At 43.6% G+C, this 17,281-nt stretch overlaps 1 protein-coding gene across 4 annotated transcripts in view; it reads left to right on the forward strand.

The window, feature by feature from the left end:
* The window catches only part of TTC7B (tetratricopeptide repeat domain 7B), a 252,364-nt gene that overhangs the window by 107,716 nt on the left and 127,367 nt on the right, over positions 1-17,281 (forward strand). For all 4 annotated transcript variants that reach the window (XM_041758870.1, XM_041758871.1, XM_041758872.1 and 1 more), the window contains exons 6-7: positions 5,776-5,854; positions 11,385-11,557. In XM_041758870.1, the coding sequence (XP_041614804.1) occupies positions 5,776-5,854; positions 11,385-11,557 (252 nt within the window). The remainder of the gene's footprint in view (positions 1-5,775; positions 5,855-11,384; positions 11,558-17,281) is intronic.

A 17,281-nucleotide genomic window follows, 5' to 3' on the forward strand; every position in this document is an offset into this window, starting at 1 on the left:
TACTCTGCTTTTGTCCCAGGGAAGCCTCAGTTGCTGAGGTAGTCAAAAAAAATGTTGTTAAGCCTAGTACAACTCTCATTAGGTTTGAAATGAGACTTCCGGAAGCTTGGCCTGCTTGTTCACATCTCAGCGTGGATGGTTGTCACATCCCCCGTCTCCATATCTAGGCGGCAGCTGGCTTGCTCCGGTGATGGGACAGAGTCCTCTGCTAACGAGGCCAAGGTTGTGGGTTTGATCCCTGGCCTCTGACTGCGGCCGGCCATCTGTCTTCACAAATGCATGTTATTGGATACGAGGCGAAGGGTGCGTGACAGAGGGAGAAGCTGGAGTCCATTCTGGGAAAAACAGCTCCCTGACAGCCGGCCAGAAGTGCCCTTTGGGACTGTGAACGATGTCTTTTCCTCCTCCCACTTTCCAGACCTGGATATCTGGTTTTGATTTCAGGCTTTTTCCAAATAGGTGATGCTAAGATTATAGAAATGAAGAGGCAGCAATTCTCAAGCCTGAGAACTGAGAGAAAGTGCCCTAGAGCAACATGGTTTATTTCCATTTTTTCTGGGGTTGTGTTGACAACGTCTCACATACTAGTGGGCTGTATCTTATGATGTCAGAAGTGTTGTCCCATTCGTAGTTGAGAAAATGCTTCTTAGCAAGGAGCTGGGGAAAGAGATTTCAAAATAAAGATGGCTCTAAGCCTTTGCTTTCTTTTGAGGGCACTCAGCTTCCTACGTGTCACTTGGGTGCCTGGTTGGCTCTGGGTAGCAGTTGGGACAAAGAGGGCTGTTGCTTCTAAGATGATCACAGTTTGGTGGGCCAATAGATGTAAATATGAATGAAAATCAGTATGTTGAGTGCTCTCTGTGCCCAAAATGTGTGCATGCTTGTTGGGAGCACCCAGGAAACAGGAAGCTGGGGAAATAGCTCCCAATGGTGGCCTTTGATCTGGGCCTGGAAGGGTAACTAAGAGTTCCGAGGCCACTTCTGACAGAGGGGCATATGTAAAGGCACATGGGCAGGAAAGCTGCCCAGAAATGTCTGGACGCTTTCTAAAGAGGTCTTCAAAAATCTTTCTTATCCATGCAGTCCTCTGAAAGCTGTCAGGCCAGGCATGCCCAGCTGTGTCACTCGGTCCAGACGTGTGTCAGTGCTGCCACAGACACCCATGCTGCAAGGCCACCAACGGCGTATGGGACATATTCTGTTTAAGAGGGTGCTTTCCTGGGCTGCCTGCCAATCCAGTGCAGTAAGAAAAAAGGGGACAAGGAACAGGAAGAAAATGCATCCCCCCTTGTGGTCTTGGTGTCTCCTACTCACAATCGATCTGAAATTCATTCAAAAAGTACTTACTGAGCACTTGCTGTATGCCAGGCTCTGTTTGAGGGGTTTGGGGTATGTCAACAAGCAAACATGGTGTCTGCGTTCTTATGGGGGATGTGGAGGCCTCTCGACTCCCTGAGGTTGGATGGTGTCCCTTGCTCACCAGTGTGTCCCCAGGGATGGATGATGTCCCTTGCTCACCAGTGTGTCCCCAGGGATGAGCCTGGAACCCAATGTACAATAGTACTTAGTCACTGTTGACATGACCTGCTGCTTAAGAGCTTCAGGGGTGCCACTTGGTAAGAAAGGACCTGGGAAGAGCCACGATTTCTAGTCGCTGAGAGATCTATGAGTGTCGACTTGTTCTGTAGTTGATCACAGAGAAGGACAAAAATACCTTGTCCTTACTATCCAGGAGTTTGACTAAACAGCATAAAAAAGTATTCTATTTGCCCCAGAACTTTGAGTTTGCATGACAGTGACAGTTGATATGGAATTGAAGTGCTTTGGTGGCCTGAGCCACACTCCAAGGTCAGAAAATAATTTGGAAGCCTGTGTTAAGGGGAAGAGTTGTCTCTCCTCCACTTAGTCCCAAGAAATGAAAGGAGAAATAACAACAACAAAAAAAAGTGTATTGAGCTTGCTGTTGAGTGGCCGCCCATCACGAGGTGAAATGTTTCTCAAAGTCTCCGAGTTTCTCCCAGCCCTGGTTTTCCATTTTGGTTTTGATTTTAGAGGCCTGACTTCCTTCCCCAGAGAGCTCCCCCTTGGTTTGGTGGCATAGAGGCACAGCCAACAGGGCAGGCGCTGCCATGGGCTTGTACATGAGCGTGCAGATTTCAGAGACCAGCTTACTGAAGTGCTGCCATGGGGCCCACGGGGTCAAGAGGGAAGCCAAGCACTAGTGAGTCCACCCCCCCCCCCTCCCCGTGTCCTCAGGGCCAGTAGATGAGACCTGGAAGGAAGGAGGAGGAGGATGAAACCAGGTAGAAAAAGGAGGTGGGAAAAAAATGCAAGTAGGTCACCAGGAGGAGCATGTGTCCCTGTGAAAAGTGGGTGGGCTTTCTTGTCAGGACAGGGCAACAGGTTACCAGGGTTAGAATGCGAGCAAGGTGGTGGGAGTGGCCCAGGGTCCCCCTGCAGGGTCGCGGACAGACAGTGCTGTTGGCAAGTGCAAGCAGGGTCGTGGTTGCTCATGGACTGGACCGGCAGCTGGTGCTCAAGGGACGTGCAGGCCCTTTCTCCCTGGTAATAGCTGAGCTGCTGGGAACTGTTCCACGTGGAGGGAAACGCACTCGGCTCGGGAAGCTTACCCAAGCAGGATGCGGGAGGTGAACCCCAAGTTCTGACAGCTTGCCAAAGTGCCCGCTGCTCAGAAGCTGGCAGGAACACTCGTTTTGAGAATAGTTTGCCGTAATGAATTCTGACATCATCGCGCTCTCAGTCAAGGATGTTGAAATGGAATAAATGACCTAATGCGAAGGTCTATGGAAACCCTCAGGACCAGGGAAAGTCCTTGGCTCCCTTGTCTTCATTTTTGAGTGGAGATTTTAAGCGACAGTTCATTCTGGATATGTAATGAGCTCAACATTTAAAGAATAAACTAATAGTTCAGAGACATGAAAGCAATCATGTGGCTTTTATTTCCCTCAAAATAGGAGTCTTTCATAGCACTTTGAATATAATTCTTTTAAGTTAATTTACCCTTCTTGTTCCTTTCTATCACCATTATCCATCTAGCTTAAAAAAAACAACAACAAAAAAAAACAAACAAAAAACTTTTCCCCCGGCTGTCATAGTGGAAATGATTGGTTGAATAAAATTATAAGATTAAACAAAATGTTTGAATGGTGCAGGAGTCACCGCTGAGAATGAGACACTTTTGCATTTGGGAAACTTTCTTCCTCTTCTGATATTTAAAATCCTTCCCCTCCTTTCTTGCTGTCAGACCCATCCGTGGTTGTCCTTGAGGGGGCCTGCATTCGTTTGCTGAGTGGGGTGTCAGGTCTTTGGGGGGTTACTGTGGATTCTTTGTTTACAAGCAGGACCTCCCCGAGCCGGAGGGAGAATTTGATTCCAAATCCTAGGCTCTCTCCAGAAATAATCAGGGAACAGTTGAAAGAAACTATATTTGCTTGAAGGCCAGGCTACCTGCGTTGGGAGTAGGCCCCCAGAGGCAGCCCCCCCACGTCCCGGGCACTTCCCCCAGGCCTCCAGCAGGGGGCGTCGGGCCCGCGCGGGAGAATCCAATCTCTCCAGCCACCCTCCCTCCCTCAAGGCAGCGGTCCCGGGGCAGTACATTGGTCACCAGACTGCTTCGCCTGCGCCGTCGGATTTTCTTTCCAATTTTGAGCCACTTCCTGGGAGTATCTCATCAGCCGTGATCACTGGGACGTGTAAAATTTGCATTATGTATATATGAAGTAATTTGCATATATATGATAAAGACCGCAGGCCTGAGCTCTCCTCTTGGTATTTTTGTTCTTTCCTTCCAGAGTGGCACCTCCTCTGTCTTACAGCTGATATTTCTTTTGCCCAGGAAGCTGATAGAATCTAATAGAAAGCTTCCAGCTCACTCTCTCACTGGGTTCGTGAAGCTGAGCAAGCCATTTCGCTTCTGTGTCGCAGTGGACTAGATTGGGTTGTCTTGCGGCTAGCTAGAAAATTCTGTGCTTCTCTAACTAGATAAGTATCTTATTCTGTTGGGAAGGCGAAGAGAGACAGTCCCAATGCCCAGTTCCTATCTTGGAGGGTGCCCTGGCTTATCGTATATAGATTCGATGCTGCCTTTTCAGAGCTCCTTGCCACCCTGGGAAAACAGCCCTGTGAACATGGGTCTCCAATTATGTCCCCTCAGCCCCACCCTTATGACACACAGTCCAACTGCTCTCCCTTGTGCACGCGGTAGTTGCTTAGTCTGAGATTCTGGGGCAAAAAATTCAAACGCTGTGTCCATGCCCATCCCTGGTTAGTTATAGCTGTTTGCTTCCCCCTGTTACTTAAGAGCACTGAGCTTCAGTCCAAAGCAAATGTACTTTGTTGCCTGTGAACACGGATCCCATAAAAACAAACGAAGGGGAAAGCAGACTAGATTGCATATCCTGGGGCCCATTACCTGATTTTCATTCATGTCTCTGTTAGAGTTCCTTCAGCACTGCTTGGAGTCCTGAGCACTAGCGTCTCTTTTTTATGCCACCCTGAAGCTTCTGATCTGATACCATCTGATATGTGTGGGTGATAGGAATCCGGGAGTTTATGTACTCATGCCAATAAACTATTATCTTAAAGTTCCGGGGCTGCTGTTCTTGTGAATGAGAGTCCTAGGATGATGGGTAGGTATAAGATACAAATTAATAGCCCTTGTGAGGGCCTACAGCATGCAGAGCCCATATTCAATTTGATTAAATAGCTTTGCACGATTTAAAATGTCATCCAAGAAGAGAGCCAAATACCTAGAGCATCTGCCACAGCCCGCAGAGGCTGGCTGACAGGTCTGCACCGGCTGACCCGTTCTGCGGCTTTTTGGAAAGATGAGATGTGTCCTAATGAGCAAGTTATAAATATCACCGAGTTATGTCATAGGTGGTGGAGCGCTCAATGTAAAGGGCCTGGCTAGGAAGCGTTCTTGGCTGAACAGGCTGGGCACGGCTTTCAGGGAGGACAAGTGGGGGCCTGGATATAGTGACCAGAATGTCGCTATAGAATGATCTGTTCTTTAGTGCAATGTGTCACCAAACGTGACCCGGTGAGGTGTGGGTGGTGAGATGAGATGTGTTCTGATCCTCGTGGGGAAGCTCAATGTTCTAGTTTTCATGCATTCGCTCTCTCTCAGAAGGGGCCTTTGACCATTTGCTTCTTGTTGATGCAGATTTGGGAGGAGGAGGGTCAGCTCGGTGGCTTTTGGAGACAGTGACTCATGTTTCGAAGATGCAGAGTGATTGCTTCGTAGAGCCCCTCAGTTTTCATACCTGTTCTCTTTGTCCTCCCCATAAAGATGGCGAGTTATAGGAACCCTATACCACACCGCATTTGGTGCTATGTCGCTATTCCTATAACCCTCTTGCCACCCACCTTTTAAGTGAAAAGAGATTTAGCATCATCAGGAAAGGAGGAAAACTATGGAACCATTGTGAGGTCGAAGATAAACTTTTCAAGATATTTTCCATATTTTTTCTTCCTTCCTTCCACTCATTCATTCATTCATTCTTTTTTTTTTTCCTTTTTGCCTCAGAACTGATTTTTTTTTTCTCTCTGAGAAAATTTGATTGTGGGAGCACAAAAGACCAGGCCAAATTTTTCAGAGTCGAACAAAGATGGACAGGCATATGCAGACTAATTGTTTGCTTAAAATCTAGCCAACAGCTTTTATGTAGACAAAATGCATTGAAATATGTGTATAAAATATTTAATATTAATGCACGCCAGATGGAAACCCTGTCAAATTCTGTGTGCACGCAGGAACTTGACAAGAGGCGTCGGGAGATTTAGAGAGATCCTCAGAGCAGTAGAAACGAGAACAACTCAAAACCTGCGAATGGTGAGTGCGATGGGTGATTTGATTGAGGCCAGAAGGGCACCTCGGGTGTTATCTCCCCACTTCCTCTCCCTGCCCGTCCCCTCCCCTCCATATATATATATACACACACACACACACACACACACACACACACACACACACACACATTCTTTAGTGAGATGTAATTTCCATATCACACAGTTCACCCATTTAAAGTCAGCTGATCTTAGTGTACTCACAAGAGTGTTTAGCCATCACTAATATTTAATTTCAAGACATTCTCACCCCCAAAGAACCCCTGTGCCTATTAGCCGTCAACCCGCATCCTCTCTTTTCCCCGCTAGCCTCTGGCAACCACTGTTTTATTTTTTGCTTTTATGGATTTGCCTGTTTTGTAAATTTCATGTTAATGGAATTACATACTAGGTGGTCTTCTTTGTGACTGGCCTGCTTTACGTAGCATGGTATCTCAGGGTTCAGCCATGCTGTAGCATGGATCTGCACTTCGCTCCTTTTTGTGACCAAGTACTACTCCACTGCGTGGATATAAGACATTCTGTGTGTCTGTTCATCTGTTGATGGATATTTGGATTGTTTCCCTGTGTTGACTGTTATGGGTAATCCCTCTGTGGACATTCTTACACAACTTTTTAGGTGGACATGGGTGTGTTCAGGTGCCTAGGAGTGGAATTGCTGGATCCCATAGTGACTCCACGTTTAACATTTGGAGCAATTGCCAGACAATTTTCCAAAGCAGCTACACCATTTTATATTCCCAGCAGCCGTTGTGAGGGCTCCGATTTCTCCGTATCCTTGACAGCACTTGTTATTGTCTGTCTTTTTTAGTCGTGGGCATCCTAGTATGTATGAAGTGCTGTCTCATTGTGGTTTTTAATTTACATTTCCCTGATGGCTAGTGACATTGAGCATCTTTTTGTGTACTTTGGTAGTGCTACTTCCTGAAACAGAACAAGTGCATCCTGTAAGGCAGGGAGAATATAAGCCTTGCCTGATGCCATTGTGGTCAAGGCGTTGGTTGTATGTTAATGATTTCATACCAAAACCCAGCCTGAGCAAAGCAGATTGGATCCTGAAGAGTACCTGGTTGTTCGACTAATTGCATTGGTGCTAAAACTTTGAGGAGAAATATAAAAGCTAGTTAAATAAACTTGTTCATCAGCATCAAATCAGCAATTTGACTGTCTTGTTGGCATAAGTTCTCTCTCTTCCTTTGAATCCTTAAACTTTCCTGCCTGGGAGGATTATTAATGATACCTCCATATCTGGGTGAAGGCCTGGTGTTTACCAGAGACTAAGCAAATACCCCTTTCACAACTGACATAACAACCCCATAGAAGATTCCACTCTTGTCTTGTTACAGTGTACCACTGTCCTCCCATTGTCACGACCCCTTAAAATATACGGGAGCATTTTCAGTTGGGCAAGGCTCAGTGACTCCTGTCATGGGAAGTGAGGCTGTATCTTTATTTTGGTGTCTCCAGGGTTTTAGGATGCAGATATCCAACTTGTGGACCCAGATGGCTAAGCAGTAGGCTTTCCTAGAATTAGGGGTGAGACAAGATGAACAACTTTATACATACCCCCACCACCAAGACCTCACTTGGTCTTTGGTATTTATTTATATATTGATGTGATTTTGGGGGTGCCTTAAGAGGTTCAACCCAGATACTTCAATTTATAGAGTTCTTTAAGGAAAAAAAAAAAACCCTGAAAAAATATGGATAAAAATTGTTGACAAGTGTCTTTTCTCTCAAATTGACCTACTCCCAACATTTCATAAAGCTTCTTGCCTGGTCAGCATGAACAGTTTCTTTTAAGATTTAGAAGCACAATAAAGTAACTGGTTGTATTGGCAAGTGTTCTTATAATTGTTTTAAAAGCTGATTAAAAAACCAATCTTCCAAAATTGCTTAAGTATGGAGCATTTGTTCATATTGTTGTCTCAAAAGCATATATATTTTATGAAGGAGATTAATGGTTTCTCCCCCACTAGAACGTGTGAGTACATCCGAATACGCTGTAGGCATATGCCAGCTGCTCACGTCAACGTTATTCCTCACAGAATTCGAGAATATCTTCCATGATTGCCTGAGGTTTATGATATTCAAATCAATGTACTTTAACTTCTAAAAATCCTATGAGGTGGGATTCTGAATAAAGACACGTCAGGAGTGGAGAGAGGTTTCTTCAAGCATTTTTTTCTTTTTTTGAGAAGAGTGAAGAGACTTCTAGAGAAGTCTGGGTAGACCAGAGCTGCCCCTGGGCATTTTCAGCTGTAAACTGTTTAGTGGTGACATGTGGGGGGGTCACTTTTGCTCTGTGTTGGACTTGAGGTGCAAGTAGGTATTTAGCTTTTGGCCTTGGCTAATGAGCCTCAAGTAACAAGGTCGAACTGCTTCCAGTTCCTCGAGTGCTTAACCAGTGGCGTGCATCAGAATTATCTGAGGAACTGTGAACAAATGCTCATCCCGGTCCCTGACCTCAGAAATGCCAAGGAAGTAGGTTTGGGACAGTACCCGAAAACCTTAGTTTCTCATTTCCATGAGGCATTCTTTGCCTTCCCTATTGAGAAGTACTTTGTGGGTCTTATTTACTGGTTTCTTGGTCTACAGTGGCCATCTTCAAAGCTTGTCCAGTTAATGCAGCTCGTAACTATATGATTCCTTAAAATTAGCTGATTTTGCAAATTTATGACACTCCTGTGAGATGGGAAAGTTGCTTTGTAAACTCCATCTGGGGTGCAACCATAGCCGAGAAGGATTTACAAATACATTTACAGCAACCCTGTTCTTAGATAAATACTTTGAAGAACTGAAAGCAGGTGTTCCAACAGAAACTTGCACGTGAATGTTCATAGCAGCACTGTTTATGCTAGCCAGAAGCTAGAAACCATCTGAATTCTATCAGTTGATGACTAGATAAACAAAATGTGGTATGTCCACACAACAGAGTATTATTCAGCCACAAAAAGGAATGTGGCACTGACCCAGGCTACAGCATGAGTGATCCTTGAAAATGATGCTGAGTGAAAAAGCCAGACCCAAAAGGCCCCATGTTACATGATTCCATTTACATGATATGTCCCCAGCAGGCAGATCTCCTCAAAGCAGGCTTATTATTCCTGGAGGCTGGGAGGAGGGAATGGGAAGTAACCACTACAAGGGTGCAGGGTTGCCTCTGGAAGTGATATTCTGGAACCAGAGGTGATGGTTGCATAGCACTGTAAATGGACTAAGCACCATTAGCTCAGACACTAAAATGGTTAAAATGGTGAGTTTTAATGTTACATGATTTTTGCCACAATTAAAAAAATACATACAAAATGAAATTTTTTTAAAGATTTTATTTGTTTATTCATGAGAGACGCACGGGGGCAGGGGTGGGGGGGGGCAGACACCTAGGCAGAGGGAGAAGCAGGCTCCATGCAGGAAGCCCAATGCAGGACTCGATCCTGGGACTCCAGCATCATGCCCTAAGCCAAAGGCAAATGCTCAACCTCTGAGCCACCCAGGCATCCTCAAAACGGATTTAATGACCAAGTTTATACATAAAAGTTTGGCTTCTTTCTTTCTGGCTCCCTTCCTTTCCTTTCTTTCCTTCTGACTTTATTTGATAGCTACCAACAATTTATAAGCATTTCACTGCAAGTAAATGAAACCAAAGTATAGAAAAGTAAAAGGTCTGATCGATATTGGTGATCTGCTGATCATTTCTCATATTTATCTCCCGTTCTGAACTTCCGTTTGACCTGTCAGTGCACACAAGCAGACATCTTTCCTGATCGTCAGTGCAGTGGTGAAGTGATACATTTAAAATATGCAATCACATCTAAACCTCATTTTCAGAGTCTCTCTGGAAGGTTAGTACTTGGAGGTAAAGTGAGATCTAGCACAAGCTATCTTGTAGTGGACAAGCAAACTGTGGAGGGCAGAGATTTTTATAACTTTAGAATCCCTCCATGGCAGGTATATCCAGAAAATGAAGTTCCTTGTTCACTTTTTTTTCCTTTGACTTTTTTTTTTCTCCACTATGGTGAGTGGAGGCTATTTTTGCCAGTCGATGCTTCCAGCAGAAGTCATTAGCTTATATGACTGCAGAGAGATCAAAATGAAACTGTAATGGAGGGCTTAAGAAAACAGTTCAGGAACTGTTTAGGTCCTGAAAATTGTGTTCTTATGAGATCTTTACAGATGGCTCAGTTGGGGATGATAGGAATGCATTTAATTTCTCATTTTTATAGACATTAAAGCCAGTGGGTCTTGCTTGGGAATAATCAAGAAATTTGCCTTTACCCAGTGGTTATCAGAAGCCACTAAGCTAGTGATTTGGTTGCACTTAAGTTTCCTTGTGGTGTTTTAGGAGATTTCACATGGATGAAAACCCAGCAAAGTTTCTTCTGGAACATATTTATTTAAAAGTCTCACTCTCAGGGAAGATAAGCATTCTTTGCCTGCATGTTTCCAAAGAAAGTGAAAACTTTGTGGAAAAACTCGATGGTTGAATTTTTATTTTGCCACCTTTGGCTGATTGTGGGGTAGCATGGACCACCCCCTACCCCTACCCCCCGAGGTGCCCTGCTTCTGTTTTCAGGGGGATTTTGTGGGAGTTTTTTGTTTGTTTTTATTCTTCCTCTTCTTTACCGGTGGAAGATTACAAGGTAAGTGAACTGATACGCATCAGCTAACAAAATATTTCTTAGTAGTTGCCACATCCCCCCTCCTCCCATTCATCATCCAGCGTCCTGTTCTACTATAGAGTTTGAAGAGCATAGTAATCTGGGTCTTACTTAGGATGACAAGATCCGGATATGGTCTGGGTTTTCACAGCGAAGAAAAAGAGATGCCTAACCAGCTTTGAAAAGAGGTCTTTCTTGATCAGTCGCCACACTCGCCACCTTGCTTTCTCTTTTGCATAGGCCAGCAGTATAGCCTCTGGGCTGGGAGGCCCAGGGTGTAACTGGAGCAGACATTCAGGTGCTGAGTCCCAGAATGGGGCCACTGTGGTACTGGCCCTTGGCACTTCAAAGAGGGAAGGCATTCCAAAAATCTGTCCTGGATACCATCTTATCAGCAACGAAGAGATTTTTTCCCCCAAGAATGACATCATCTAGGTTGAGCACCGGCTTTTTCCCAAGTTTGGGTTTTAGCAGGGATCTGTTGGGAGGTGACAAAAAATATTTGCAGTTCACCTATTATAAGAACTTTCGGGAAGGAGCTTAACTAAAGTTTCTGTAGCTTCAGGCATAAAACCCGTTGAGCGCTTTAGAGTGCCACAGAGGTAGGGTGGCATGTGAAGGGTATAGGCTTGTCTTTTAAGATGGTCCAAATACCTTAGTGCATTTTCTTTTCTTTTCTTTTTTGCCATCAACTGATACAATTTTCATCAGAGAAGTAAAAACGTTTAGCCATGAGTCCTGGAATAGTGCCTTGCATAAAGCAATGGCTGAAAAGTATTTACTGAATGAGTGAATGAGTGAATGAATGATACAAAATAGATTCATAGCTGTGCCTTTGCTCTTTTGTGTTCCCAGACAATAGCCAGGCAATTGGCGGAGATCTTGTTGCGGGGTATGTGTGAACAGAGCTACTGGAACCCTCTGGAGGATCCGCCCTGCCAGTCACCTCTGGATGATCCTCTCCGGAAAGGAGCAAACACAAAAACCTACACCCTCACTCGGAAAGCTCGAGTCTACTCAGGAGAGAAGTATGACAGTTGGTGTCCTCACTTGTGGGTTGGGGGATGGGAGGGAAGCTTTGGGAAAACTCAAAGATGAGTAGATGTTCAAGGGCAGATTCTTCTGCTGAAAGAGGAACAAAACAGACAGGTCTCATTTGCCAGTTTGATGGACGTACCTCATTATTTTTCATAACATCTGTGAATATCTCTGCACCAGTGGGCACACTGTAAGTAGGAAAGTTTCTCTCATCTTAGTGCTTGGCTACCATTCTCAGCCATCACCATTGGTCTTTGGGATTCTCATTCTGTTTGTTATAAGAACCCCAGCATTACCCAGCAATCATTGACAATGCTGTTTATAAGTTGGACTTAACCTTCTTTTTTTCATCGAGTCATTGATCCTTTTGTTTAAAAATTAGTTTTCAACTGAATTAGCCATAAGAAGAAGGAAGATTAAATAATTTGTGATTGGAAGATGATGTCTTTTTAGAACTTCTTAATTTTTTTAAGTTTTAAATCTAAGACTTGACCAACCTGGAGGAAGGTGAGCTAGGGAACCACTAGATCCTCAGCATGGGCCTTCCCCAGGTTGGGAGCACTGGGGGATGGCAGGCAGAGACTGTGAGGAGAGCCAGGAGACCAGAGATTATTGACTCACTCTTGATTCCTCATCTTCGAGCCTCACTCTCATATCTTTGCCAGTTCCTGCAAGGACGAGGCATGATGGCTCTTCAGAATCTCTCCGTGGGGGGAAGGAGGCATGTATGAATAAATATGGAAACTTCCCTTGATGGTTGTCAAATTGGAAAAATGGGAGAGAGACTGCAGGCTGCTGTTTCTGGGGCCCCAGAGCAAGTGCTGTTAGATCTGCAGGGACGGGTGTTAGTGACTAGATGCTGACTGGGTATGTGACTTCTGTAAATGATTGTTCCATTTTCCAAGGGGGCAGCACTTCTCCAGCAGGCAGGCTCCTCTTAATCCCCTTATGTTGACCCTAGCATTTCTCTCCCTCATCCTCGTCTTGTTCAGACCCCATTTCTCCTATGGATTCAGACAAATGAGCATATTCTTAACTTTTTCCCTAGGCTTATTTTAGTTTGTGTTTAATCCGCCTTTTAACTTAATCCCCCTTTTTTATGGCCTTGTTGACGATGAGTTTGCTGAATTCACAGCCTGTGTTTACTTCTTAGTCCTTATCTGGATTCACAGAACATCTGTTCTAGCACGTCCTGAACTCTCACTTTAAAAATGCTGACCCCTCATTATGAACCATTTAGTAGCAGGTTTGGGGCCCATTTTTAAAGTGAAATTTAAATCCTAAAAATAGGCCTGAGATTTGTTTTTTTCCACCTGCTTTCTATGCTGCTTAATAGACAGGTATATAAGGTGCCAGGTATATTGAGAAACTCAGCTCTTGTTCCCTTCCCTAATCAAGCTGGACATGTGGGTAGAGCTCTGTGTCTCTTTGGGTGTTATTCCAATGTGGCCTTACCTCTTGAAGGCAGAAAAGCTCATAATGTTGGCCACTTCTCCTTTATCTGGTGAACCACTGAGACTTTGTCACTCTTCTGACATCAACTTTCTCCTGTCCAAGGAGAATTATGGAGGCAATATGCAGATCTAGAAAGTGCAGTTACTAGTTAAAGGGAGATTCCCATAACAGGACTGGGTGCTGAGTCACAATTTCATTCCACACAGATGCAATCATTTTTTTTTTTTAACCATGTTATTGAGCTATGATTCACCTGCTATACAATTTACTCATTTAAAGTATACAGTTCAGGGGGCACCTGGCTGGCTCAGTCAAAAGCATGTGCCTCAATCATGGGGTCATGAGTTCAAGCCCCACATGGGATGTAGAGATCATGTAAATAAATTAAAAAACCTAAAAATAAATAAATAAATAAATAACCTAATTAAAAAAATAAATTAAAAAACCTAAAAAAAAAAAAAATACAGTTCAGGCTTAGTTGTGCTTCCATCACCATAACCAACTTTAGAACATTTTTATAACCCTGGAAAGAAATCTAGCATCCCTGAGCTGTCACCACCACCCCCCCATCTGCCAATCCCTTGCATTTTCATATGAATTTTAGTATCAGTTTGTCCATTTCTGGAAGAAAAAAGAAAGAAAGAAAAGGCAGCTAGGATTTTGATAGGAATTGCATTGAATCTATAGATCAATTTGGAGGAGTATTGCCATCTTAACAATATTAACTCTTCTGATATGAATATGGGATGCCTTTTCATTTGTTTAGATATAATTTCGTTTCTTCCAACAATTATTTGTTGTTTTCAGGGTATAAGTTTTGCACTTACTTTGTGAAACTTACTGTGTTTTATGCTATTCTTTGGATGCTATCATAAGTGGAATTATTTTCTTAATTTCATTTTTAGTTTGTTCATTGCAAGTATAGAGAAATACAATTGATTTTCTATATTGATCTTGTATACTGCAGTCTTGCTGAATTTGTTCATTAGTTCAAATAGTGTTTTAGATTCCTTAGGATTTTCTACAAGATCAAGCCCCCCAAGTCATCTGTAAATAAGTATAGTCTTACTTTTTCTCTTCTAACCTAGATGCCTTTTATTTCATTTTCTTCCCTAATTGCTTTGGCTAGAACCTCCAGCACAATGTTGAATAGAAGTGGCAAGCATAGTGGATATCCTTGATACCACTTGATACCTGATGTTACGAGGGGGAAAAGTGTCCAGTCTTTCACCATTAAGTGTGAAATTAGCTATGGGTTTTCATAAATACCTTTTATCAGGTTGAGAACATTCCTTTCTATCACTATTTTGTTGAATTCTTTTTATCTTGAGAGGGTATTTAATTCTGTCAAATGCTTTTTCTGCATCTATCAATAATCATGTACATTTTGTCCTTTATCCTGTGATTTAATGTATTACGTTAATTGATTTTCAGAAGCTAAGCCAACTTTTGTCAAATTTCATTGATCTTTTTGAAGAACCAACTTTTGGTTTTGTTCATTTTTTTAATTCACTATTTCCTTAATTTCCCCATTGATCCTTATTCTTTCTGTTATCACCATCAGTTTTTAGCTTTCTCGTTTTGTGAGTTCACAATGATACTTCTAGTTTTTTAGTAAAGACAGAAAGCGTGCTGTGATTATACTAGTCTTGGGGCTCCCTGATGACCAGGACTATCTAATTAGTCAACTCTATGGCAAAAAGGATGTTATCACCAGTTCAATTATATGGCTTGGCAGGTGAAAAAGGGAATCCACGATGAGAATGAAACCCCATCTTGGCCAGTAGTCCCAAACACTTTCCCCTCCTCGGTCTCTTATGAGAAATACAAGCACACAGTAGACTTTAGAAAGCACAGAGCCTTCCAGCTCCAGCAGATCACAAGGACCATTCAGAATAGCTGGTCATAATGGAATATAACAGAAAAACGAACTCTGTCAGAAAACTCCACTCCTTCTCATTGTATCCTGGAGCTGAAGTGGAAACAGGATGCTCATTCTCTCCCATCTTGAACTTTGAAAGGAAATCAAATATTGACAATCCTAGATAGGAAAAAGAGAAGGAGTCACATGCCGTGGGCCTCTTTACTTCCTTCCTTCTAGGTCTTTCTGTGAAGAATTCTTTGACCTTTGCATGTGTATGTATATATATATATATATGTATATGTATATATATATATATATATATATATATACATATATATATTTATTTGAGAGAGAGAGAGAAAGGAGAGGGTCAGAGGGAGAGAATCTCAAGCAGACTCCATGCTGAGCACAGAGCCAGGCTTGGGGCTCAATCTCAAGACCCTGAGATCATGACATGACCAGAAACAAGAGTCAGACAGTTAACTAACTGTGCCACTGAGGGGCCCCTGCTTATTTATTTTTTAGGTAAGCTTTTTATTGACACATAGCACATATTGAGAGAAATACACAAACCAAAAGTGTAACACTTAATGAATTTTTACCGAGTGAACACATTCACGTAATTGGTACCTTGATCAAGAAAAAAACACTGTTCAGTGGACTTGATCTGAATGAAAGACCCTCATGTCCTGAGGGGGTGTTGACCTGTATGGAATTTTGTGCCTGAGTGATCCTCAGATTGGGTTAGCTGATCCCTCATAATCAACAGGTACTCCTAATGACTGATTTAAGTCCTTTTCCTTTCTGGGAACCCTTATCCTTCCACACAAACTTAGACTGATGTACTCTCTGCCTCTGCATGTTTCACAGGGTGACCTGGGGGTGGGGCAGAGCTGCAGCCATTGTTGGCTTTGGTTCTTCTTTTTTATTTTTCTTAAAAATTTTATTTATTTACTCATGAGACACACAGAGAGAGAGGCAGAGACACAGGCAGAGGGAGAAGCAGGCTCCATGCAGGAAGACCGACGCGGGACTCGATCCTGGTTCTCCAGGATCACACCCTGGACTGAAGGTGACGCTAAACCACTGAGCCACCTGGGCTGCCCTGTTGGCTTTGATTCTTTAGTTCTTGTCCATCGGCTGTGGTTCAGAGACTGTAGATCTCTGGGAATTCTCTAGTGGTATCACACACAGACAAGGCATAGTAAAACTGGAAAGGCAAGGGTACCTAGGCAAAGGCTTAGCTGATTGAGCGTCCAGCTCTTGATTTCAGCTCAGGTCGTGATCTCACGGGTCATGGGATCGAGCTCCTGCATTGGGGCTCCACACTTGGGGAGCATCTGCTGGAGATTCTTTCTCTCTCTCTGCTTCTTCCCCTTTCCCCAATCCTGCTCTCTCTCTCTCTCAAAATAAATAAATCTTTAAGAACCTGAAGAGACCATTGCTGGGCCTTAGGGTTGCTGTTGTCACTTACACATAACTTGCTTGTGAGTTGGAGGTGTTTGGGGCCCTCCTTGGATCTAACTAGAGTCTGCACTGATGTCTGGATGGTACCATTGACTTCCAGACATCCAACTCGATATTGGCTGTGTCATAGCTAATGATGACAGAAAAATAACCTGCAGTTGGATAAAATTGGATTAATTTCTTTTGTAGGATTGTTTCTACCATGTACAGTGACATCTTTCATCCAGCTGGGAAAATTTTAAGAAAGGGGGGTTATCTGGCAGCCTGGGCAAGGTCATGATCACTGTTTATATTTGAAGATTCTTGCCCTTGTTCCCATTGTATAGAGTCAGACAATGAATCAGTTCATCCAAAATAAGAAAACAAGCAACTTGCCTAAAGGCCAGCCCATGAGTTAGTTGGGTGGCTGGGCTGAGAATGTAGCCATTCCATCTTATTTGGTGTGCTGTGGATCTAGGACCCCAGTTTTTCCACTTCACAGGGTTAAGGCCTGGGTACCCCAAGATCTTCCCTGAGGCTCTTGGGCCCCTAGAGGAGATTGTTGCAAAAGAAAAACAGTTTTGGCCCCCCCCACCACCCTGAGCTCCTTCAATGGAAAACAGGGGAGGAATAGCCAGAAGTGGGTCTGGAGAATCCACGAGCAATGGAAGGGGGCACTCTGGGGTTTAGTTTTTCAGCATGTCTCTTAAAACTACCCTTCCTACCCCTCCGACCCCTCACTTCTTTCTGCCAGCTCTGAGAGCTTGCAGTGCTTGAGAATACCCATCTCACCTGCCTCAAAAGGAAGGGTAGAGGAAGTGGAATTACAATCAGTTAATGTGCTACTTGTTAGCAGCTCTGGTAAAAATAACACAACTTAGCATTTAAGCAGGCTAGATGGCTCAGATGGAATTTGGGGATTATCCATGGACTGAATTGGCTGGTGTTA

Source organism: Vulpes lagopus, chromosome 6 (genome assembly GCF_018345385.1).
Source record: "Vulpes lagopus strain Blue_001 chromosome 6, ASM1834538v1, whole genome shotgun sequence".
Lineage (NCBI taxonomy): Eukaryota > Metazoa > Chordata > Mammalia > Carnivora > Canidae > Vulpes > Vulpes lagopus.